The sequence below is a fragment of the Herpailurus yagouaroundi genome, unplaced genomic scaffold, assembly GCF_014898765.1.
Source record: "Herpailurus yagouaroundi ecotype Mexico unplaced genomic scaffold, PumYag 185, whole genome shotgun sequence".
Classification (NCBI taxonomy): Eukaryota; Metazoa; Chordata; class Mammalia; order Carnivora; family Felidae; genus Herpailurus; species Herpailurus yagouaroundi.
The window spans coordinates 9,809,454-9,833,289 of NW_024412416.1; the positions used below are offsets into that span (position 1 = coordinate 9,809,454).

The 23,836-nt window shown below is 43.5% G+C and overlaps 1 protein-coding gene across 11 annotated transcripts in view; it reads right to left on the minus strand.

Moving 5' to 3' along the window:
• Positions 1-23,836, minus strand: part of AKAP13 (A-kinase anchoring protein 13) — a 333,617-nt gene that overhangs the window by 60,890 nt on the left and 248,891 nt on the right. For 6 of the 11 annotated variants that reach the window (XM_040493728.1, XM_040493730.1, XM_040493727.1 and 3 more), the window contains 6 exons: positions 22,178-22,548; positions 19,627-19,680; positions 16,313-16,378; positions 14,283-14,475; positions 10,431-10,539; positions 2,049-2,177 (listed from right to left, as the gene is read on the minus strand). In XM_040493728.1, the coding sequence (XP_040349662.1) occupies positions 2,049-2,177; positions 10,431-10,539; positions 14,283-14,475; positions 16,313-16,378; positions 19,627-19,680; positions 22,178-22,548 (922 nt within the window). The remainder of the gene's footprint in view (positions 1-2,048; positions 2,178-10,430; positions 10,540-14,282; positions 14,476-16,312; positions 16,379-19,626; positions 19,681-22,177; positions 22,549-23,836) is intronic. The other 5 variants (XM_040493731.1, XM_040493733.1, XM_040493732.1 and 2 more) reach the window with 5 other exon arrangements.

Sequence of the window (23,836 nt, forward strand, 5' to 3'; positions counted from 1 at the left end):
GATGGACCGGGTCAATGGTTTTTAAAGTGCGTTCCATGGAATACTAGTCTCATGAGATGTTCTCCACAGTCAGGCATATATTGTGGTTACCTAGCTAATGCGTTTGGGAAACACAACTTATTGAACACTGCCTTGGGAATTCACAATGTACACATTAGCATCTGAAACCAGCTTAACTGGACTTTTCCTCAATTTATCTAGCCATGAACCAACCCCTTTCTTTCCCTTCCTCTCCCCTCCACCTCCAGAATTCTCACTGGTATTTCAGGGTAAGGAACACATTTTGAAGAAGGCTAGATACCTGGTTCAAAGGTTTCTTCCAGCTTCTATACTTTTATAATTTCATCCTGTTGGATTAGCTGTATAACCAGTGCCGTTCTAGATTAATAATTTCGTCTTAGAGGTAGAAGAAATACCACTGGGACCTTACTCTGCTCATCTGCCACATGTGGACCTATGTCCCCAGGTACACAATACTTTGAGATGAAACAGACTTGACAATTTCTGAACACTCAAAGTTGTAAGCAGATTTTCACAACTTCCCTCCTACTACAACTGGTATAAAGTATCTTATGGTGTGCCTATTCGCTAAACATCTTTTCATTATGAAAAAAGTACTGAATATAAGATGACTTCCATTTAAGAGAAATTAAACTTTATGTTACTGTACATAAGGTACTTTCTTTTAAGAACAATGCAAAGAGGTCACCCTCAGGTTAATATTGATTATAAAATTTTAATATTTTAATAAATAATTAATACCTAAATACTGCTGAAATGTAGGGTCAGCAAGTGGTAGGGAATTAGGTTGCTCAATTATACAAATATTGTAATTCTCTGAGGCTCCTATCACAGTAAAACCTTGGATTGCAAGTAATTTGTTCAATGAGTATTCTGCAAGACAAGCAAACATTTCTAGTAAATTTCAACTTGATAAATGAGTGATGTCTTGCAACACCAGTAGTACATGATGCCAGATGTCACATGATCACAACATGGTCACATGATCACAACATGGTCACATGAGCCAATGGTTCTTGAAATTCACTTTAATATACAAGTGCTTTGGATCACAAGCATGTTTTTAGAATGAATTATACTCGCAAATCAAGATGTTACCGTAGTTATATGAAAACAATTCAGTATTTACCTTTATACTAGAAATGTTTTTTTCCATTAAAAATAGCAATCCTGGAATTTTCCAGAAATTTTGCATAACTGAAAAGTGATGTTCACAGGGGGTAGAATTCATTTCCTTTCCAAGCTTACTAAAACCTTATAAAGTTTTTTTTTTTTAATTTTTTTAATGTTTATTTTTGAGAGACAGAGTGTTTAAAATTTAGGCATTATCAAATAAGAATATATTAATCTGAAATCCACACTGTAGTAAAAGGATTGAAAAATAAAAGTTCCAAAGGAGAGAAAATGGGAAGTTAGGAAATACATCTATAACTCTTACTCCCTGATCCACGTGGTGTAAACTCAGAGGAAAGGTATTTTTATCTTCTTTTTTTTGTTCCTTTAAAGTAATCTCTACGCTCAATGTGGGGCTTGAACTCACAACCCCGAGGTCAAGAGTTGCAGGCTCTAGCCAGAGAGGTGCCCCAACGGAAAGGTATTTTTAAAGACAGGTCTGAAAGGTGAGAAGAAAAAAGTTTAACATTAGCTTTTAAATATCACAGGTGGATATCTAGATATCTGTCTCATGAGACCAAAAAAAAGCAAAACATGGGAAAATGAAATTTACACTATCAAATAGAAAGCTTTGTGAAACCAGCGCTCAGTATTACAAAAGGTACAAGGTGGGATGGGAACACCTCCCCGTGCCCTGGAATCAGGCGACTAGATCAACCAGTGCACGTGGCATATAGCAGACAAAAACTGTTTCATCCAAATTAATTCTCAAAGCAAAGCAGGAAGACAAATGGTTTAGAAACAATGGCATGCAAGGGGGTACAAATCCCCAGTTTCTTAGAACCAAGCTGACAGCACTTTCAGCACTGTCAGACCCTGGAGAACAGCCGTGGACACTACAGTGGCTTACTTACTACGCAACTCCTCCTCGCCATCAATGGAGTGAGAAGAGCCAAGAGAAAAGAGAGTTTTAGACTTAAGGAGATGTGGAGAGATGCGGACGGAGAAGGAGACCCGCCTTGCTGGCTGCATCCGTGGCTGGGCTGAGAAGTAGGTCAACACGAGACATTAGAGAGCGCCAACTGTACCGGGACAAAGTCAAAGGCACCTGAGACCATGCTGAACAGAATAATGTTGCTAGCCTGTGTGGTTCCAGGAAAGGCTGCCTAGTGAACAACGTATTTATTCACATTTTCATCTTTACTTCTGAGTATCTAGAATTCTAACATAGCTTAAAAAATTCATCCAACAAACACGTACTTGCCAGAGTAAGAAAACAAGAAGTCCATTATTTTTAACGGTCATAATTTATAGCTGGAGTTGTTTTTCTTGAGAGTGGAAACATCTGGAGTAGTGGTGTTTCTCAGGATTCTGTGTTCAGCTCTCTTCTCCCTCACCCCAGACCTCCTCACGCCCTGCCCTCCCAAAGTACAAGCTGAATTCGCTGGGCTGGTGACACACACCTTTCCACCCTCAGGCCGTAGCTCTCCCTTTGAGCTCAAGACGTGTTCATCTCTCTCTGCTCACCTCTGGGGCATGTCCCATAGGCAGCACAAACTGAGGAAGCACGTGAGTGACATCTCTCTTCTCCACACCCACCCCTCCTCCTGTATTCCTTGGTTTGGTAGGCGGTACCTAACATCTAATGAATTGCTCAGAACAGAGACCTGGGCCCCATCATTGAATGCTTCCATCTTGCCTCGATTCAGTTATTCTGACTATGTGTTCTAGAATTCTCTGAACATCAACTTCTCCCCTAATGCCACCGTGTGCTCTCACCTGGATCTTGCAGTAGCCTTCTCCTGATCCATGACCTTTGCTCCCCAACACTTTCTTCAGGTGGTCTCTCTGAAGTGTCCGAATCAACCTACTTTATCAACTTAAATCACTCCACTGCCCTTGGACAAGAAACCCCAACCCCTCGGCCATGCTTTCCACATATGGACATACCTCATTTTATTGTATTCTGTTTAACTGAACTTTATGGATACCGCAATTTTTACAAACTGAAGGTCTCTGGTGACCTTGTGTTGAACTAGCCTATCGGCACCAGTTTGCTAACAGCATCTGCTCATTTTGTGTCTCTGAGCAGTCGTGATAATTCTTGCAATATTTCCAATGTTTTCACCATTATTATATTTGTGACGGTGATCTGTGATCAGTGGCCTATTATGATTGTTTGGGCGCGCTACACACCACACCCGTATAAGACAGCAAACTTACGTGATAATGACCAGTCATTACTCACCCTGCCCGCCTTGGGCCTCCCTGATCTCTGAGACACAATATTGAAATCAGGCCAATTAATAACCCTACAAAGTCCTCTAAGTGTTCAAGGGAAAGGAAGAGTCACACGTCTCTCACTTTGAATCAAAAGCTAGAAATAATTAAGCTTAACGATTAAGGCATGTGGATAGCTGGGGCAGGCTGAAAGCTAGGCCTCTCATGTCAAACAGCCAAGCTGTGAATGCAAAGGAAAGTTCTTGAAGAAATAAAAAGTGCTTCTCCGCTGTACACACAAATGATAAGAAAGGGAAACAGGCTTATTGCTGATATGGAGGAAGTTTTAGTGGTTTGGATCAAAGATCAAACCAGCCGTAACATTCCCTTAAGCCTAAGGTTAGTCCAGAGCAAGGATCTCTTCAATTCTGTGAAGGCTGAGAGAGGCGAAGAAGCTGCAAAGACAAGTGGGAAGCTAGCTGAGGTTGGTTCAGGAGGTTTAAGGAAGGAAGCCAGCCCCACACATCCAAGTGCAAGGTGAAGCGGCAAGGGCTGACGTAGAAGCTGCAGCAAGTTCTCCGGGAGATCTGGCTGCGATCCTTAATGAAGGTGGCTCCCTGGATGACAGATTTTCAGTGTGGATGAAACAGCCTTATATCAAAAGAAGATGCCATCCAGGACTTTCATAGCTGGAGAGGAGAAGTCAGTGCCTGGCTTCAAGGCATCGAAGGACAGGCTGACACTCTTGTTAGGGGCTAATGCAGCTGCTGACTTCAAGTTGAAGCCAGTGCTCATTTACCATCCTGAAAATCCTAGGGTCCTTGAGAATTGTGTTAACTCTACTCTGCCTGTGCTCTGTCAATGGAACAAAGTCTGGATGACAGCACATCTGTTCACAACTTGGTTTCCTAAATACTGTAAGCCCATTATCAAGACTTACTGCTCAGAAACAGAAGATTCCTTTCAAAACAGTACTGCTCATTAACAAGAGCCTGGATGGAGATGTAGGAGGAGGTTAATGTTTTCAGGCCTGCTAACACAGCATCCATTCTGCAGCCCGTGGATCAGGGAGTCATTTTGACTTTCAAGCGTTATTATTTAAGAAATATATTTTGTAAGGCAACAGATGCCATAGACAGGGGATTCCTCTGATGGATCTGGCCAACTTCTGGGAAGGATTCACCATTCTGGGTGCCATTAAGAAAATTGGTGATTCCTGCGAAGAGGTCAGAATATCAGTGTGGACAGGAGTTTGTAAGAAGCTGATTCCAAACCTCATGGATTGAGCTGTTCAAGATCTCAGCAGAGGAAGTCACTGCAGATGTGGTGTGGAAAAAACAAGAATCAGACGTGGAGCCTACAGAGGGCACTGAATTGCTGCAATCTTGTGACAAAACAACAGATAAGGAGTTGCTTCTTATGGATGAGCAAAGAGAGTGGATTCTGGGATGGGAGCTACTCCCGGGGGAGATGCTGGGAATTTGCTGAAATGACAACAATGGATTTAGAGTATTATCTACACTCAGCTGATAGAGCAGCGGCAGGTTTTGAGAGGACAGACTCCAATTGTGGAAGGTCTACTGTGGCTAAAATGCTATCAAACGACATCTGACGTCATTACATGCTACAGAGAAATTTTCTGTGACTGGAAGAATCAACCCATGTGGCCAACTTCGCTGCTGTCTTATTTTGAGAAATGGCCAAAGCCACCCCAACCTTCAGCAGGCACAGACACGGAGGCAGGACCCTCCACAGGCAAAAAGATTACAATTCACGGAAAGCTCAGATGATGGTTAGCATTTTTTAGTGATAAGGTATTTTTAAATTAAGGTATGTGCACTGTTTTTTTAGATATCATGCTGTTGCATGCTTGACTAGAGCATAGTGTAAACGTAACTTTCATATGCACTGGGAAGCCTAGTGATTTAGTAATTCATCTGACTTGCTTTACTGTGATATTTGCAGGGGTCTAGAACCAAATGGTTAAGACCTCTGTGGCATGCCTGTGTGAACTCACCCAGTGAATTCCCAGTCTTCTGCTGGCCTCAACTTTGAGATGACTTCATCCCAGTGAGCATTCTCTGTTCTAGGCTCCTGTACTGTCCCATGTTTGTTTGTTTTTTTAAATTTTTTTAAATGTTTATTTATTTTTGAGACAGAGAGAGACAGAGCACCAGCAGGGTAGGGACAGAGAGACAGAAGGAGACACAGAATCCGAAGCAGGCTCTAGGCTCTGAGCTGCCAGCACAGAGCCCGGCACGGGGCTCAAGCCCACGGACTATGAGACCATGACCTGAGCTGCAGTCGGACGCTTAACCGACCGAGCCACCCAGGCGCCCCTGTACTACCCCACGTTTCTTACATTCACCTATTCTCTGGTCTGTGAGAACGCGGTGAGGAAAGCAACTGTATCTATAAACTCACCTGTCTCCTACACCGTGTGGCCTGGTACCTGCCAAAGAGTGACTCAAATGCTCACTGAATGAATACATTAATAAACGAATTTCCCTTTGTCAGGCTTTCTGAAAGCTCAGTGTCCTAAATGAAATGAAAAAGCCCTGTACGAACTTGACAGTCACATAAATACTACGTGATGTCAGCTTACTGCGGGCAGCCACGTCCAGTAACAGAGATCCAGGACTACTGGCACAACTACAGGTACGCCGGCTCCTTGGGCAGTGACGGCCTAGGACGAAAAGTAAGCTACCATCTCCATGTGCTTGCAAAAGTCTTTCCAAACGTGAAGCAAATTCAGGAAATGAAAATGAGCTCTCTTCTTATACCAGATTCCTTCCTTTGTCACAATTTCATGGATCATCTGGAAAAACCTATTTGTAGGAATATCTAAAGGAGGATCCTCAACATATATGTTCTTTGTGATAACAAACCCTGAAAAACAAAGGGAAAGTGACTTCTCATTAAGAAGCCTGTGAGTTGAAACATCTCTCTAATGGGTACAAGTCTCCTTTTAACGTCACCACCACCAATGTGGTTAGGGCTCTTCCAGGAACACCACCAAGCAAGCACCTTCTCCGCTGCTGGTAAGCATCTCCTGAGCATAAGCCATGAAATGTGTTAAAATATACTTTGGGCAAGGATCATCTGTAATAACTGAATTATTCTGCATGTATAGAAACAAAATTTATGCTTAAGTTCTATCAAGAAACCATCTAAGTCTCCTGGCAAGCTGGGAGTCTCCACTCCATCCTCTCTGATGCAAGAAGAAATGGGGCCACAGGTCCCCAGGAGTGGTCTCTCTGAGGGCAGTCCTCCCCGGCATTCTCCCCATGATGCAGGTAGCCTTGGTGCTATTGTGAGTCCCTAAAAGATGAGCTGGCAAGATGCATTCATCACGCTCCCTCCCACCACGACAGCACAGCCAAGACATGAGTGAGGACAGCTTCCCCACCCATTGTGGTTCCCAAATAAGCTGTCGCCTGTCTACTTCCCACACCAGAAAATGACACAGAAATACATTAGTCACTATCTTGACTCAGTATTTTCCTCTGCATCGATGGATTTTAGAAAATGATACCAGCTTAGAAATAACGTTGAGTTTCCTCTGTGTTTCTCTTCTAGGAAATGACCCAACAAGACATTCCAGACAACAGCTCAGGAGACACACGTTTTCAGAAATGCCTGGATGTTAACAGCTCTAAGACTGTGGTAGAAGGAGCTAATTTCTTTGAAGAAAGAAGACAGAGCCCAGGCAGAAGTGGAAAGTAGTGAGATAAGGTTGATTTCAGAAAGTATTTTGTTCCTAGACAAGCGTACTCATAAGGCACAGTCCACTTAATGACCATGAAGGATGGCGTTCTAGTTTCTCTAACATTGTTTTAACTCTGGTCAGGGACAGACAGACTGTAGCGCTGTTCTGGGTACCGTGAACTCACACGCTCCATAACAATAACAAATGCTTATTATAAGGCAGGAAATATGCTAAGGACTTTACATAAATTCACATGTAAGCCTTCTCACGTTGTTACCCGTTTCATCAAGTAACTTGAGGCAAAGAATCTCACTATGTAGCCCAAGGTCACACAGCCACCCAACGGGCTTACAATGAAACACCAGTTAAAACACTTTAAGTGGACTGAATGTTCTAGGCTTTACGGTCTCACTGTGCAGATTGTAACTAGGATTCCTTCAGCTGGGAAGACCGTGACTACACACGAATCACACGGAGTGCTCAAGTGACTTGGAATGGAAGCCCGGAGTCTGTGGCAAACCAAGAACTGTCCAGTTACCCTGATGCTTAAAGGTACAGCACACGGATTACAAGTTTTATACTCCTGTTCAACTGCCAGAAGTTTTACATCTGCAAAAAACATTTATCAAGTTTCTAGAGCAGAATAAAAAAAATACCGATGGGAAAATTAATATAATTGTATGTGGGGAGGGACTAAGGAGAAACAGTGTCATTAGAGTTGATTAATCCTCCAATTACAGCGTAGGCTAAATCAGGGAAATTGGGGGGCTCGCTAACGAATTTACGACCTAATCGTTCAAACGTGTATGAAACGTACAATGTGAGTTAGAATGAGGGTACCCACCCTATTTTGATCAAAGGATTAAACTCCTGCTTGGAGATCAACCCTTGACAACAGTCTGCAAACTCATTTCAGTCCCCTCTGAGCAGAGCAGAAAATTTCCCAGCAACAGGATGAGAAGCTGTGTGTGCCAGAACCCCTGGCACTCTAGGACGGTGTTTTCTGGGAGTTAGCCGCATTATTTATAGTGTTTGGCTAGCAACTGAAAACACAGTCAAAAACCATCTTGCTTTTTGGAGGAAAAATTAATGAAGTGTTTCATGCACGAATCAAGAGTGTGTGTCACAAAATACAGGAAAAAAATCCCTCCGTGGGACACATTCTGTTGGTGGTGGACATCTGTTGCTATGGGAGTAGACTCTCCACCATGACACCACACTCACCAGTCGTGGACGGTTAGGGACACAGGGCCCTCTTGTCTCAGTGCCCTGCCCTACTGAACGCTAGCACTCCAAGCTCATCAAATCCACCATTAACAATCCTGTTATGATGATTTTCACTCTGCACCAGCAAGACCTCTAACCCAAAGCCAAATCAAATCAAAACCCAAAGAAAAACAGGAAGGGCGATTTTAGCTGCAGTTCTGTGAGGTTCTGTCGGCATCTCTGAGAATACGCCATCAGTAGGCACACCTTTAGTCAAACAGGCCAGATCTGAATCGCTGATCATGAAAATGAGGACAAAGTTAACAGCATTCTTTTTTAAGAAAAATTTTTTTTCAACGTTTTTTATTTATTTTTGGGACAGAGAGAGACAGAGCATCAACGGGGGAGGGGCAGAGAGAGAGGGAGACACAGAATCGGAAACAGGCTCCAGGCTCCGAGCCATCAGCCCAGAGCCCGACGCGGGGCTCAAACTCACGGACCGCGAGATCGTGACCTGGCTGAAGTCGGATGCTTAACCGACTGCGCCACCCAGGCGCCCCATCAGCATTCTTTATCGTGTCTTAGTTCTAAGGCAGAAATTAAAAAGATCAGGCCCATGGTAAGTCATGAACTGAGACAGAACATCTCCCGAATGCAGCACAGAGTCTCCAAATTTTTTAAAAATATGTATTCATTTTTGAGAGAGAAAGAGAGAGAGAGAGAAAAAGAGGGAGAGGGAGAGGGAGAGGGAGAGGGAGGGAGGGAGGGAGGGAGAGACGCAGAGCGTGAGCAGAGTAGGGGCAGAGAGAGAGGGAGACACGGAACTCAAAGCAGGCTCCAGGCTCCACTAATAGCACAGAGCCTGATGTGGGGCTCAAACTCATAAGCTGTGAGATCATGACCCCAGCCCCAAGTCGGACGCTTAACCTACCAAGCCAACCAGGCACCCCTCTCCAGCTCTTTTAAGGTGGGTTCTATCAGGGGACACTGAAGAAACACCAGAAACACCAGGAAAGTTTATTTACTCCCTTTGCCTCAGCTTCCTGAATACACGGTCTTTCAGCAAAGAAAGGATCACTCCCCCTTTGATGAGCACAAGATCTCAAACTGTAACTACTCATGAAAACAAGAATCAAGATTTTAAAAATAAAAAGGTGAGGTTTCTCAAAGAACAAGCTGCCTTTCCCTGGCAAATATTTAGATCCAATTCAAATATGTTTCCGAGCATCTTTCATTCGCAAAGGCCCTGTGCTTACGGATGCCAGACATCTATGTATCTTTCACAGCCAGCCAATGGGTCCCGAATCTGCATACCGCTCCATTCATCACTGGCAGATGTAATCCTTTCAGCACGTGCTTAACCAACTGAAAGTATATCTCAGTCTTTCTTTGTCCTTCATGAGCTTCATGACATTTTTGAAGAGCTCAGCAAATGAGTACTGGATAAAATTCACATAATTGTACTGTGGTAACAGAATAGCATAACTTTCAGATACAACCACATCATGTTTGTAACTTACTCTCCAGTGTTTCAGAAAAAAACTTTAAAGGCAGTGACAGGAGAAGAGAGACTGATAAAGTTATGACTTTGATAAGATGGATCAAACATATGACATCTGGGGACTCCAGGTAAAGAACATATGGTAACTCTTTGTACTGTTTTTTTTTTTTTTTCTTTTTTTTTCAACGTTTATTTATTTTTGGGACAGAGAGAGACAGAGCATGAACAGGGGAGGGGCAGAGAGAGAGGGAGACACAGAATCGGAAACAGGCTCCAGGCTCTGAGCCATCAGCCCAGAGCCCGACGCGGGGCTCGAACTCACGGACCGCGAGATTGTGACCTGGCCGAAGTCGGACGCTTAACCGACTGCGCCACCCAGGCGCCCCTCTTTGTACTGTTTTTAGAACTATTTTTAAAGTCCGAAATTACTTTGAAATAAAAAGTTAAAAAACAAATCTATGTCCTGACAAGAAGAATCCCAAAACTGGAAGGAAGATCCCAAAACTAAACTGGTATGTCACCTTTTCTATTTAAATGAGCCATTCAGGAGAAGAGGGAGGCAAGTTTTGGAAGGTAATGTTACGGGGTCTCAAAGGGAGAAAAATGATAGGAAAAAAGTGTTTAAAATATTCTTCATTTTAAAAAAAGTAATATACTCACTGTCCAACCCAGGATGGCTGATTGTCATTAATGAGATGGATTTTGTCAATGGAGAAGAAATGGCTGATGTACAGTAATTAAATCCCTGTTGTTTAGATCTGGGACATGCCTGTGAAGTAAAAAAAAAAAAAAAAAAAAGTGAAAACCAGGATGTAAGCATATGCTCTTGTTATTTCTAGATCAGCACAAAACTTTACATCCCACCCCAACCTAAGAAAAGAACGCGGTGCAGGTGAGGGCTAACAGCACAGGCTCTGTGGTCAGACACCCTCGACTCAAGTCTGCCCCTGCTACTTGACCGCTGCTCAACTTCAAAGGAGCTACTTAGCTTTCATGAGCCTTAGTTTTATCTGGAATAATTCAAGTACCCATCCTTTACAGTGGTTTCCTATCCCTCCTAATACCTAATAATGTTTTAAACTTAGTACGTGCTTAGTAAACATCTGCTGAACACATCATCAGATGAAAGTAACTTCACTGTAAATAGCAAACTACATACAGTAGCTCTTGTTCTTTGAAAATCTAAGTCTCTTTTAGAGACATAGTAGAGAGCAGTAATATTATTCTGATTTTAAGCATGTTCTTTTTTATTTTTATTTTTTTTAATGTTTATTTATTTATTTATTTATTTATTTAATTTAATTTTATTTTTTTTTTAATTTTTTTTTTTTCAACGTTTATTTATTTTTGGGACAGAGAGAGACAGAGCATGAACGGGGGAGGGTCAGAGAGAGAGGGAGACACAGAATCGGAAACAGGCTCCAGGCTCTGAGCCATCAGCCCAGAGCCTGACGCGGGGCTCGAACTCACGGACCGCGAGATCGTGACCTGGCTGAAGTCGGACGCTTAACCGACTGCGCCACCCAGGCGCCCCAAATGTTTATTTATTTTTGAGAGAGGGAGGGAGACCCAGAATCTGAAGCAGGCTCCAGGCTCCGAGGTGTCAGCACAGCACCTGATGCGGGGCTTGAACTCATGGACCGCAAGGTCATGACCTTAGCCGAAGTCAAACACTCAACCGACTGAGCCACCCAGGCACCCCAGTATTATTCTGATTTTAAAGATTTGGAAACAGAGATGCAAATAAAAGGCGTTTTAAGATCAAGATCAAGGCAGCCATGCATCTGGGAAGAAGCCTAAAGCCCTTTCATTCCCTCTCCTAAGAGGACACTGCTTCTGCATGTACCCGAGGGGGACCGAGGGGGGCCAAGTTACCTCCCTCAGTGAATTCGCAGCAGCTTCGAGGTCGTGTAATGCAGCCAGCTGCAGAAGCTTGTGTAAGAACACCCCTGAGAACCAGCCCAGCAGTGCTTACGAGCACACTTCTGGGGTGAGGGACTCCCCCTTCCTTTTGTTCTGAGCACTCGTTCCTATTGTTAACCAATTTTAAAACGCCAGGAATCCCTCCCTTCTTAGTGGGCTGCAATCTGCACATGCTCGGAGGGGAGCAATGAAAATCCATCACTACCATGAACGCGACTCAAGTGCGCCAAAGACTTCTGATTATTCAGAGCCTGCTCCGTGCGTAACCATGGAGTCTGAGGCAAACAGCTGCTGTGTTTCGAACACAACTGTGAGGTCTGAGGAATGACCTCAGTGAAAGGCAGGGACCTTCAGCAGGAAGCTGGCTGCAGGCGACTTGTCCAGATCAGAGACACCAGCAGCTCAAATCCCCACTCTGAAGTTGCACACGAGACAAAAACTGCGGGTGAGCAGAGAGTTCCAGAAAAGCACAAACATGTCAGCAGCTTCCTCCACAAAGGCTCGATCAGAAAGGCCATTTCAGAAAGACTTCGGTGGTAACGGATAGCACTTACTAACACAGGGGGTCCTCTGTCCAATTCCTAGGATTATCAGTTTCAGAAAAGGTTTTCCATAAACTGTACTGAGAAAATTAAAAATCTTCTCCTTTCCTCATAAAACACTTCTACTTCAGAGATGTGGAAAGAGGCTGTGAGACTTACACCGGGAATTCTGAGGGGAACGTGGTCCAGCTCACAGCCAGTCAATGAGGCCTTAGGCAAGTCACTCAGGTGGGTGTGAAGCTGTCACCCCCGAGGGCTTACGCCGAATCCGAAGGGATATACTGGTTCCAAGCCCAGGATTCCGTTCACAAACCCCCAATGCTGGCATTTTACTGGGTCTTACAATGACTTCCAAAGGACTCTATATACTTTTGTATGACTTGCACTTTTGTTTTTTAGACTCTCCACTTAACCAAAGATGCTCTCAGCAAGTCACGAAAGAATGGTTTTTTACTCCCTTTTTCTGTTACCATTAGGCTGAATACATTTAAATCATTTGCTTCAATAAATATGTTCTCCATATTTTTTAAAATTTATTTATTTTTTGAAACGTTTACTGTTTTTTTTTTAGTAATCTGTACACCCAACATGGGGCTTGAACTCATGACCCTGAGATCAAGAGTCAGATACTTTTCTGACTGAGCCAACCTGGTGCCCCTCTTCTCCATATTCTTGTTATTTTTCTTAACTTTAGAAAAAGTTAAAAAAGTATCAGGCCCAGAAGACATGGGCGGTGGGGGAAGGGGATAACATGGCAAAAATCCCTTTGGGCCTTCAATTTGATTTTCATCAGGCCTAAATTCTCCTGGGTCTTCACCTAAGTGATGCATTAAGGTAATCCTCCAGCATCCAGTTTCTATCTGGTCGTAGCATTTCTATGTAGTGGGGTATACAAAACATTAAACGTCTACGTAAAACCTATGTCTCCCACTCAGAGAACAGGCCGTTTAACATTTTTGTTGGTTTGTTTAATTAGAAATGTTTCATTACGTTTCTATCTAAAACTCCAGTCACCTATCCAAAGACAGGTGTTTAATTTTGTTGTCTGTTTAATTAGAAATGTTTTGGGGCACCTGGGTGGCTCAGTTAAGTGTCCGACTTCGGCTCAGGTCATGACCCCGCAGTTTGTGGGTTTGAGCCCCATGTTGGGCTCTGTGCTGACAGCTCGGAGCCTGGTGCCTGCTTCACATTCTGAGTCTCCCTCTCTCTCTGCTTGCACTCTGTCTCTCTCTCAAAAATAAGTAAACGTTGAGAAAAATTAAAAAAAAAAAAAAAAAAAGAAAGAAAGAATGAAAGGAAAGATTCAGGTGTATCACAGAATCCTCCCAGGAATCAATCCAAAGTCCCCTTGGCCCCGGAGGAGGAAAAGGGCCGGGAGCAGTACGGGCTATAAAAGCATGGAATTCCAATTCTCCAGGCCAACTCCCGAGGACCTGCCCCAGGTGACAAGTGCTGGGGAAATCACCTGACTGGCCAAGGACAGCCAGCTGGGGCCCCCAGAAGGGAGTCCTGGGGGAGTGGCAGTGCAAAGAGAGCATCAGGCGGGGGCACGGAGTGAAGATGCTCTCTGAGAAGTTCTCACAGTGACAGGAAGCAGAGAGAAAGACACAGCCATTTCCCAGGCAATGTGAGAAGGCAAAGAATAAGACCTATTTTTTCCAGGAAGGTATAGATTTTTGAAAAATTGGGAAATTTAACAATGCTGTGTAGCATACTTCAAGAGTCATTTTACTACTGGCATGGTGAAAGAAGTCCTCAGATAAGAAGGAAAAGCCCAATTTAATATCCTGGATACTTTCCTAATTTAAAAAAGTCTGCTTTGATGGACTATTCAAATCCATGCAGATGAATGGTATTCTGGAATTAGTTAAGTGCTAAAACCTTGCTTTGTGCTAGATGGGGTGTACTAGACCGTGGGTAAGCAATCACAATAACTAGCCTCATAGTAACGTTAAGTCTTGCTTTCTTTGTTCCCGACGTGAAGACACATGTAGGGAAGTACAGTTCATTTTTCCAAATGAGCAGCATACACCCGCTTCAGCCTTACCTGCTGATCAAACATCCTGTGTTCTCTCTGGCCTGATTCCAGATCCTCTTCTGAAAGCGACATCAGAGAGTCCCCCCTCGCCTCCCCACTGAAAGGGTGCCTGAGCTCTTTGGTGTTTGCAGAGTTTACGTCTAGAGATGAGGACGGCTTGTTTCCGACACCGGCTCCTCCTGTCAAGCCTTCTAGGCTGAAACTGAACACAGAGCAAAGGAGTTAATTCATGTGACTTCTGAGTCTCCGAAAGGGTGGAAGATACGAAAGTGCTTTGAGTGTTGCTGGCAGATTATTTCTAAGTTACCTAGCAAAGCTATCGACCAGAGCACGGCACAAATGAGCGCCACCTACCTGTCCCCCAACAGGTCTTGGTAGGCTGAAAAGCATATGCACTTAGGTTTTCTTACCTCCTTCAATTTATTCAAATGTTGATCATGTAAGGTCATTTTCTCAAGATTTTTTTTTTTCAATATACCATGTGGACAGACCAGATTATCTTATTTATCATTTATGTATGTGTGTTTTTCCTTGATCTGATGTAATTAATCTCTGCCAAAACCAAACTAGGCTAATGCCAAAGAATTCCATGGCACAGAGAAAACAGGTGCATGAGTAGCTCTCAGAAAACAGGCAGGGACACTCAGAATTGCCCTTGTGTCGCTTAAGTGGACCTTTATAACTTTACATTCAACTACAGGCCAGTCAACCTTTCTAATTTCACAGGCTCGTGTCGACCCCAGGAAGTCGGGATTACTTATGAGCAGTATCATCTGGGCACATGTGGCCACACAATCCCTGCCGGACAGGCTTCCTGGGAACTGCTGATTGCAGACGGGCACACAGGACACCTTAAAGAACAAAAGCTAAAAGCAACTATGTCTAAGAGCTTTAATTTTTTTGTCTTGATATTGGCCCAAAAAGGGGGCAAATTTAGGATATGGCATGTAGAATGGGATCCCTGGTGGGCAGATTTTGCGGTTTGCAGAGTGAAAAGCATTTTTTGGTAAGCAGGAAACTACAGAGAGAGGTTGGCCATCGATGAGCTTTGGGGTTGCTGGTCAGAATAATTCACATCTGGTACAGCTGTGGTGGGAACTTCTTTAAAATAAGCGAGATCTCAAAATACAGCCGGAGCAGACCGTGTTCTCACTCACAAGCAGCTGGAAGTGCACTTGAAGGTACACTGAAGCTATTTAGTTATCTCTGCTCCAACTGCACAGTTAATTCCACAAATGAATTGCGTATGCCAGTCCAGAAGGGCTTGCTTTTGCCTTTTTTTATTTCATAAATTACTTATTATGAACTGAAACCATATGCCTCTATTTTTCTCTAGTGGGTAATTTAAACAATGGACTTTGTTTTTCTTATTTCAATACGACAACAGAAACCATGATTAAGTAGAAGTAAATGTCTCTGTAAAACTCATTTTCAATAGCAGGGATAAGACAGGCTAAGTGAAGAAGAAACTTAGTTTTCTATTGTGAATTGTTTGTGAAGCCTGAGAAAACCAGATGTGTTATTACCACAACATTTAATCCTGAAAATGTTTCAGTAATTAAATCTGGCTGCTGAGTTGAGAGAAAAATATGAAACATTGAGGAATCTATGAATTTGGAACCTGAAGAGACTGACTTGCAAACACAACAGAAATAAAAATTCATCGTATTTGTGGCCTTGCTTCTGTCATGGTTTTCTTCAGGATGTGGGAATCCCCAGGTTCCGGGAACGAGGACAGACCAGAACAAAGAGAGAAGGGGTCTGCCATACCGTACATACAAGTCTGTGCGGAAAACACCAAATCTACAGCCACTTGAGACGCCAGAAGCATCAGAGTACACTAGCTGACTCCCGGGCTATACATACCCCTTCAATTGGATCAGTGATGCCCGCAGCAGCAGGAACTCAACATTGTGCTCACAGCCAAAGCGGGCTGCCATATGCATTCTAGCCACCCAGAAGCAAGCTCCCAGCCAAAAGCCCAGGTGCCGTATTTTACGATTCCCCCTTCGGTGGCTGGACACGTAACGATACCGTACCTTCTGTAATTAAAGTCAGCACTCAGGGCAGCAGAATATTGCACACCAGAAGGACACCAGCTCATACTGGGGATGACATCAAAGGCAGAAACAGAAATGGAGGGAGAAAAGAGCAAACAGGGATAGGATTACTGGGTTTGAAAAGACAGGCCACAGTTACAGACAGATGGATTTATTGGATTATCAAAAAATTAGGAACATAACATTGAGAATTTAGAAAAAGACACAAAAACCATGGAAACTTAAAACTGTGCTACTAATATCCCTCTAGACACTGTGTTGGAAAGGACTGTGGGAGTCTGTTACAGGGTAACAAGTCCGATTTGAAACCCAAGAATTCCTCCTGCCGGACTCTGAAAAAAAGAGCCCACTCTGCCCACAGATTCCTCCTCAGGTGTCCTCCAGGGCTGCAGCCTCTGCTGCCGGAGGGGGGGTGGGGGGCACTCTCTCCACAAGCTCCACCACTCCCAGACCTCCTTGACCATGGCTATGATCCCTAACTGAACCAAACCCATCCTTGACAAAAAGGGACAATGACAAAGTGCACTGGGGTGGGGCTGAGTCACTGGTTTTCCTCAGGTGTTTCTAGGAAGGGTCCGTCTAAGCCAGACACATTCTAAGTCTTTCATAATAATGATATCCCACCAATACTCACACCCACCTTTAACCCCTACTCACTAGGCTGTTAAGCACTGAAGGTAAACAGCTATAACAAAGGCCACATTTCCTTGTATTTTAATGATAACTAAGGCGTTTACTTTCTTCAAAAGGAAAGGAATTCCATGGTACTAAGTTAAAAATGGGTCTTAATTTTAGGTTTGCAACCATTTTCCCCACAAGATTAAAAAAAAAAAAAACAACCTCATCTGATCATCTACTTTGATTACCTTGGCACTGATATTTATTTTCAAGTGGGAGGGACAGAAAATCTAGGGTTGGAAATACCATGTAAATAGGACCAGGCCAAAAAAAAAAAAAAAAACAAAAAAACACAACTCAAAATACGAGGTACACTGTAAAGGGAGCTTCATCAGTACGTAAGGATTTTTGATGGACAAAAGCGATCATTTAAAAAGTACACTGCTACTATCTGGCGTCTTAAGTTCTAAGTGACATGCTTTTGATTTTGAAGGGGGGGGGTTAACATTAACACCCACTCAGCTCCCTCTGGAATCTTGCAAATGGGAAGATCTGCAGACAGCAAAAACCCCTAACCTTGAATACACCTAATTAACAGTTTTCTTGACAAGTGCGGGTTTTTGATAGAGGAAAAGAGACGAGGAAAATGGTGGGAGAATAGAAGAGCTACCCCTAAAAGTAAATCTTTAAAATAAATATCTTAAAAATAATTTAAATAGTATAACACTTAAAACCCGATTAAATTAAAGTACAAAGCTCCCAAGGGCAGGAGCAGAAAGGAGAAATACGCATCTCAGAGATAGTTCCAGTCTGTGAAGTGGTATCAGAAAGACTTCTAATTTGCTCATGTGAGGGGAGCAAGCCTCCATATATCTTACAAACACGAGACTCAGAAGCCCATTCTCTGGCATTAACTTAATTTTGAATCTCCAAACTGTTAAGAAAAATTGTAAAATATCCAACTTACTGAAAACACCACATGGTAAATCAGCGACTGAACTGACATTATTGAATCATTCAAAAAACAAATCTTCTACAGATGTAAACATCCCTTTACTCTCAGAAAATGGTAACACTGTGAGAAAGCAGGATGAAACTGAGGCTGAAGAGAAAGAAGAGTGACAGGAAACAGCAAGAGGGACCTCACAGGGGTCCCGAGGCTCCGGGAGCCACAGACCTGCCCTGGCTTCTGGCAGGAAGCTCCTTTCACCAGAGTGTTCGGGGGCACCCTAAATCTCCTCATCCCTCCATCAGTGGAAGGGACATTTAATGGTTCTCTGGCCTTATTTTGAGATTTAGGAAATTCTAGATTAAAAAACCCCACAAATATCCTGTTCCCGCACCTGTGAACACTGGTAGGGATGTTTCAACTTGACTGGCTAAGGCATCATACAAAATTTTAAACTGTACTTCATGCTCTTCCTGCAGAAAAAAGACTAAGGGTGAAGTGGGATCTGGCACCATTACGAAGCTTCATCTGTCAGCTCACTGGGACCGCATCCAGCAACCTGTCACCCTCCACTGTCAGCACGTGCATGCTTTTAATAAGGTCACGCTGAAGAGCTTTAACGGAGAGCCAAACAGATCTCTAAAGGTTTTGGGTACCTCTACTGAAAAGGGTACTTGCCAACTTGTTCCCCTGGGAGAAAAACTTAACCGAGCCCTGATTACCGCAGATTCATGAGAGCATTTGGATTCGAACTCCATTTTGTGCCTGAAAGCCGGAATTAAAGGAAGCCCACCCTTGCAAAGACGACGGGGGAGGATCACTATGTGTGGCTTCCCGAGGACCGGCTTCGGTGGGGAGTTGAAAGTACCCCTGACACATGGCTCCCAATACGAGGGGCTACCTGCAATCTCGCCACAGTCTGTGGCTTTCTAAATCTTCTTCCTCAAACGGCGGAAGAATAGGTCACTAATGATGACTTCTGAACAAAGTAAAACTCAGCATTTGAAAAGCAAATCGGCACTGTGTGACTAGAAATGACTTTTTAGCTTATAAATTACTCATTTTTAGCTTCAAAATGTTACCTGACAAAAAATAAGTAAGGGACTGAAAGACTGCAAGGGCCCCGGAGAGATGAGCTGATGGCTCTTACCTGCTTTAAGAAACGACCACATCCCCAGAGGGGGAAGAATTATTAAAAAACAGAACACGACAAAACAAAAACAATGGTGTGCAAAGTGTCAGGTGGCCTAGACATAAAGGCTTCCATCCAGTTACTAAGGAATGCATCGAAAATATGTTAGGGCCGGTGTGCCAGCACACAATTATTTCTGGTTCTTGGCCCTTTTGGGCGTTGGCGCGGGGGTGGGGAGAATGAAAAAGCACTCCTCAGGGACAACTGACGTGTCTTTGAACTCTCCTAGGGAGAACTGGGAAGACCCTATTATCAAAATCATCTGAACACAAGTACAAGATGGGGAGAAAAAAAACATTAAAAAAAATTTTTTTTAAGATAAAAGTAGAAAAGGAAAAAATTTCACATTCACGAAACCATTTCATATGCAACAGGCATCAGCGATGAACAAGTACCTATATCTGATTTCCCTGAAGCAGACATGACATTGTTTTAAAAGACGGTTTAATCACGGATTAAGCAAAATGAGATGCTGGTTAGTACACTAAGCTCAGAGGCAACATGGTTAGTCCATCAAGTTAGTGAACTCTGTACCTTCTCCTATGAATGGGGGGTCTCCTGACAACGTCCCCAAGAACTCGCAATGAACTGAAAATGAATGGTGGAAGAGGTCAGTGTCAAGGTGAAACAAAATGGACACAAATGCATGAAGCACACGGACATCACAAAGGGAAGAGACAATCCACACAGACAAACGGTACAGGAAGTGAGGGAATGAAAAACTGAGCAGTAAGAAACATCAGAACCAAAGAGGCCGGACAGCCTGACAAATCCTGGGGAGGGTTACTTTGCTCCCTCCCTCCTTCCTCCAAAGGGTTAATCAGGTGACAAGGAATGAGGTTTATTAAATTACAAAAGTAAAAGGATTAAAAAAGGCCATTTGAAGCTGTAAAAGGGTCTTCTTAAGACTTTAAAATTCAGCTTATACTCTATGCAGATAATGTGGTAAGCATCAAACTAATTCAAGTCATTCCATTATCTCCAGAGGCATGGGGGGGGGGGGGGGCAAAGGTGTGGGGTGATCCTTAAGGCGAGGCTCAAATAGGAGAGGCCATGATACTGTACAGGTTGAAAATAAAGATAACTGATAAGGTTCCAGTCTTAGTTCAGTCTTGTAATCTCAGGCAAATCATTAGGTCTGAGCTTCAATTTCCTCATCTGGGCTACAGTCCTATCCAGCCCTGAAATCAAAGTCAAGGCACAAGGGCCCCCAGTGGGCTATAAAGAAAAATGGATTGCATATAAAATAAACCCTTGTTTCTTGATGTTGTTATCATCTCTGACAATACGTCCTTCCATCCTTCCTTCCTTCCTTCCCTTCCTCCCTCCTTATTATTTATTTATTTATAATGGTATGGATGCTTTCTTTTTTTTTTTTTAACGTTTATTTATTTTTGAGACAGAGAGAGACAGAGCATGAATGGGGGAGGCTCAGAGTGAGGGAGACACAGAATCTGAAACAGGCGCCAGGCTCTGAGCTGTCAGCCCAGAGCCTGACGCGGGGCTCGAACTCACGGACCGCGAGATCATGACCTGAGCCGAAGTCGGCTGCTTAACCGACTGAGCCACCCAAGCGCCCCGGATGCTTTCTTTAAAAAAAAAAAGTACAGCATGAATAAAGCTGGCAAGGAGAGCTTTTAGAAATGGCTTTTTACATAATCTATGATTTTGATCGTGTATAAAAACTACCCACCAGATAAAACAACTGCAGGTTTTCAAGGGCAGACCCTGAACTCCACCAATGTGGAGTCACAGAAAATTACGTGACATGGTCTGTTACTAACAGAGTCTGAGAAGAGTAGCAAATTAACAAAGTGTAAGGTATTACCGTGAGCTCCATGAAGGCAGGACTTTGTCTCGTTCACCTCTGTGTCTCTAGAACCTAGAAATGCCTGGCACATAGTGGGTGCTCAATGTATGTTGGCTGAATAAAAGAATAAATGAGGGGCGCCTGGGTGCCTTAGTCGATTAAGTATCTGACTCTTGGTTTCAGCTCAGGTCATGATCTCACGGTTTCGTGGGTTCGAGCCCTACATCGGGCTCTGTGCTGGCAGAAAGGAGCCTGCTCAGGATTCATTCATTCTCTCCCTCTCCTACTCACGATGTCTCTCTCTCAAAAATAAATAAAACCTTAAAAAAAAAAAAGAATAAATGAGTGAATGTAATCCGATTACATGCATCTATAGCTATGAAATCTGAGCCATGTCAAGGAATTTTTGTTTTAAAAAAGCAGTAACTGCTCCAGGTGAGTTTTTCACATGACCTGTTTTAAAACAACTGTCAGCCTGCCCCCTTAGCTGCTTTTCTTCATCAAGAAAGTAGCTCTCTTGTAAGCACAACTTTGTATATCTGATGGGCATCATGGCACTTGTTCGTTAGAGCTAAAATCATTTGCTTAAATTCCTGTAAGCAGACTGTGGTCAGAAGCCAACTCTAAACCGCCTTATAGCCTGCTTCCAAACTGAAGGTCTGAGACCGGGTCATATGTACACAAGTCCCCAAAGACTGGAGCATACATGGAAAACTACCAACAATTCAATGACACTGAATGATTCTCCTGTTCTCTTGCTGATTAAGTAATAACTTAGGCTTTAACAAAACTTTCTGCATTAGAAACGGAGGACAATTCCTGGGAAGCAGTGTGAAAATGGAGAGTATTTGGACTGTAAGATTTCATGTCTGTTTCAAAACTGACAGGACACTATTCCCTCCAAAAGTTTTTAATCTAAGCATTTTATGAACAGATCTGGCCTGAAGGACTATTCCTGTTCATTAAACACCCACCAAGTAGCAACCATATTTCACTTGATATTTTTATTATTACACCTATCCTTAGAGAAGCAGGTATTCTACAGACGAGAAAATTAAAGCCCAGAGGGATCAGGTAACTTGCCCAAGGTTATCTACACAGTGATTTCTAGAGCTGGGGTCTGAACCCAGGTTTTCCCGATTCCAAAGCCCTCTAGGCTTTCTTCTGTACCATGGTGTCGCCTACGTTCTTTTACCACGATAACACCGGATCACACGATCAAAAGCAAGCAGACACTGAGAGATGGAACAAATAGCCGTGCTGGGTCCCGCTCACCTGCGCTGATTCATTTCTGCGTCGCTGGCCGCGTTCTTCCCAGGACCCCAGCTGTGCCTCCGGAAAGGGGACAGGGAGCGCATCGAGCCCCTCAGCACAGAGCGGTTCGTGGGCACTTCGGTGATGCTGTCCATCTCCTCCTCGTCCATCTCACCTGAGCCAGCAGCTTCGCCCTCACTCTCTCGACCCTCAGCTCCAGCCCCATGGCTGTAGAAGCTGTCAAGACACTGCTGATCTCTGGACCTGTTCAAATTTGAAATCTGGGGGAGGGATACGTCACTGCCATGAGAGGAATGTCGATCCAAGGAAGCCGTGTCATCGGTGGAAGAACTGGATCCGGTGATATCACAGACCAACTGCTCTTCCTCGGGCTGTAACGGAGAGAAGGCATGCACAGTTGAAAATGGCAGGACCCAGAGGACAGCCTCATTATCCCCAGTCCAGGAGTGGCTGTAGAGTGACCGCAAGGTCACAGCATGATCACAGTTGGATTCAAATGGCTGCCAATGAAGGCCAAGTCTAGGTCTATGCTCTTTCTCCCCTCTTATTAGAGGTAGACAGAACATTCCCTTCTTATGGGGGACCAGCATCTATCTCGGGCTCAGGTCAGTTTTGTAGGCCAATACCATACACTGGAAGGAAGAGAACTCTTGAGTTACCTGGGGTTTCTGTTGCATAAATGTTGCATAAAAACTCTATAAACTCATATACTCTTAGGTTTAATTCCCTGCAAACCCCCCCCCCCCCGCCCACAAGCTTTAACTAAAAATAAGGTCGTCTGCTTGGCTACAATAATGTTGTTCTGAAGTCAATATTCCAAAAGCAAGTCTGCAATTGTTTTTAGAGTCCTTTTGCAAAATGCAGAATTGCTTATGACCCTACCTAAGGTCTGCCAAAAAGCCCACATTCTGGCCACAAATGCCTGACTAGAAGAACTCGATTCCTTTTCCTCCTTTCACACAGAACTGGCAGTGTTATCAAGCCAAATGTCACATAAAATAACCAAGTCCTGGCAATGGAGTCTTTAGTGAGTGATGATGTTCTTTTCCCTGGCCAACTTCTGGAGCCTGCAACAGTACAGTTTTGATCCCAAGTAGCCCGACAGTCCTCTGTTTGCTACACACAACACAACACATACATTGAGAGAAAGATGAACACTCTGACACTCAAAAGATGAATTTATCCAGAAGATACACAGAAGTGTTTAGAAGACGCATGATCGCACTCTCAGATTGGGGCACTGAACTGTCTTAGCATCTTTATTTTATTGTGTTCTTGTAGGCTAGAGGGCAGGGATGAGGGAAAGCCATTCTGTGGTTATTTTTCCTTCTTTACAGCATTTTCCTAATTAGCCAGTCTACTCAAAGCTTTAATTAAGAGTAAAGAAACTTACAGTTCTTTGAGAAAGATTTTAAAAATTATGCAAACTAATGAGCACTTTCAGCTTTGGAATAGAAAACAAGACCTATTCTAGAAGAAGAGTATTTTCAAATGTTTACGCTAACACTTCAAAACATTCTTTATAATGTTTGGGCTGAATCTTGTCAGCTCTTAGGAGTTTTTCTTCACTCTGTGGCATCCGGCTTCCTCGGTTAATTGCTCCCTAAATGATGCATGAGGGCTGAGACTGACAGGGAGGTGTGACGGTCACTGGGATCC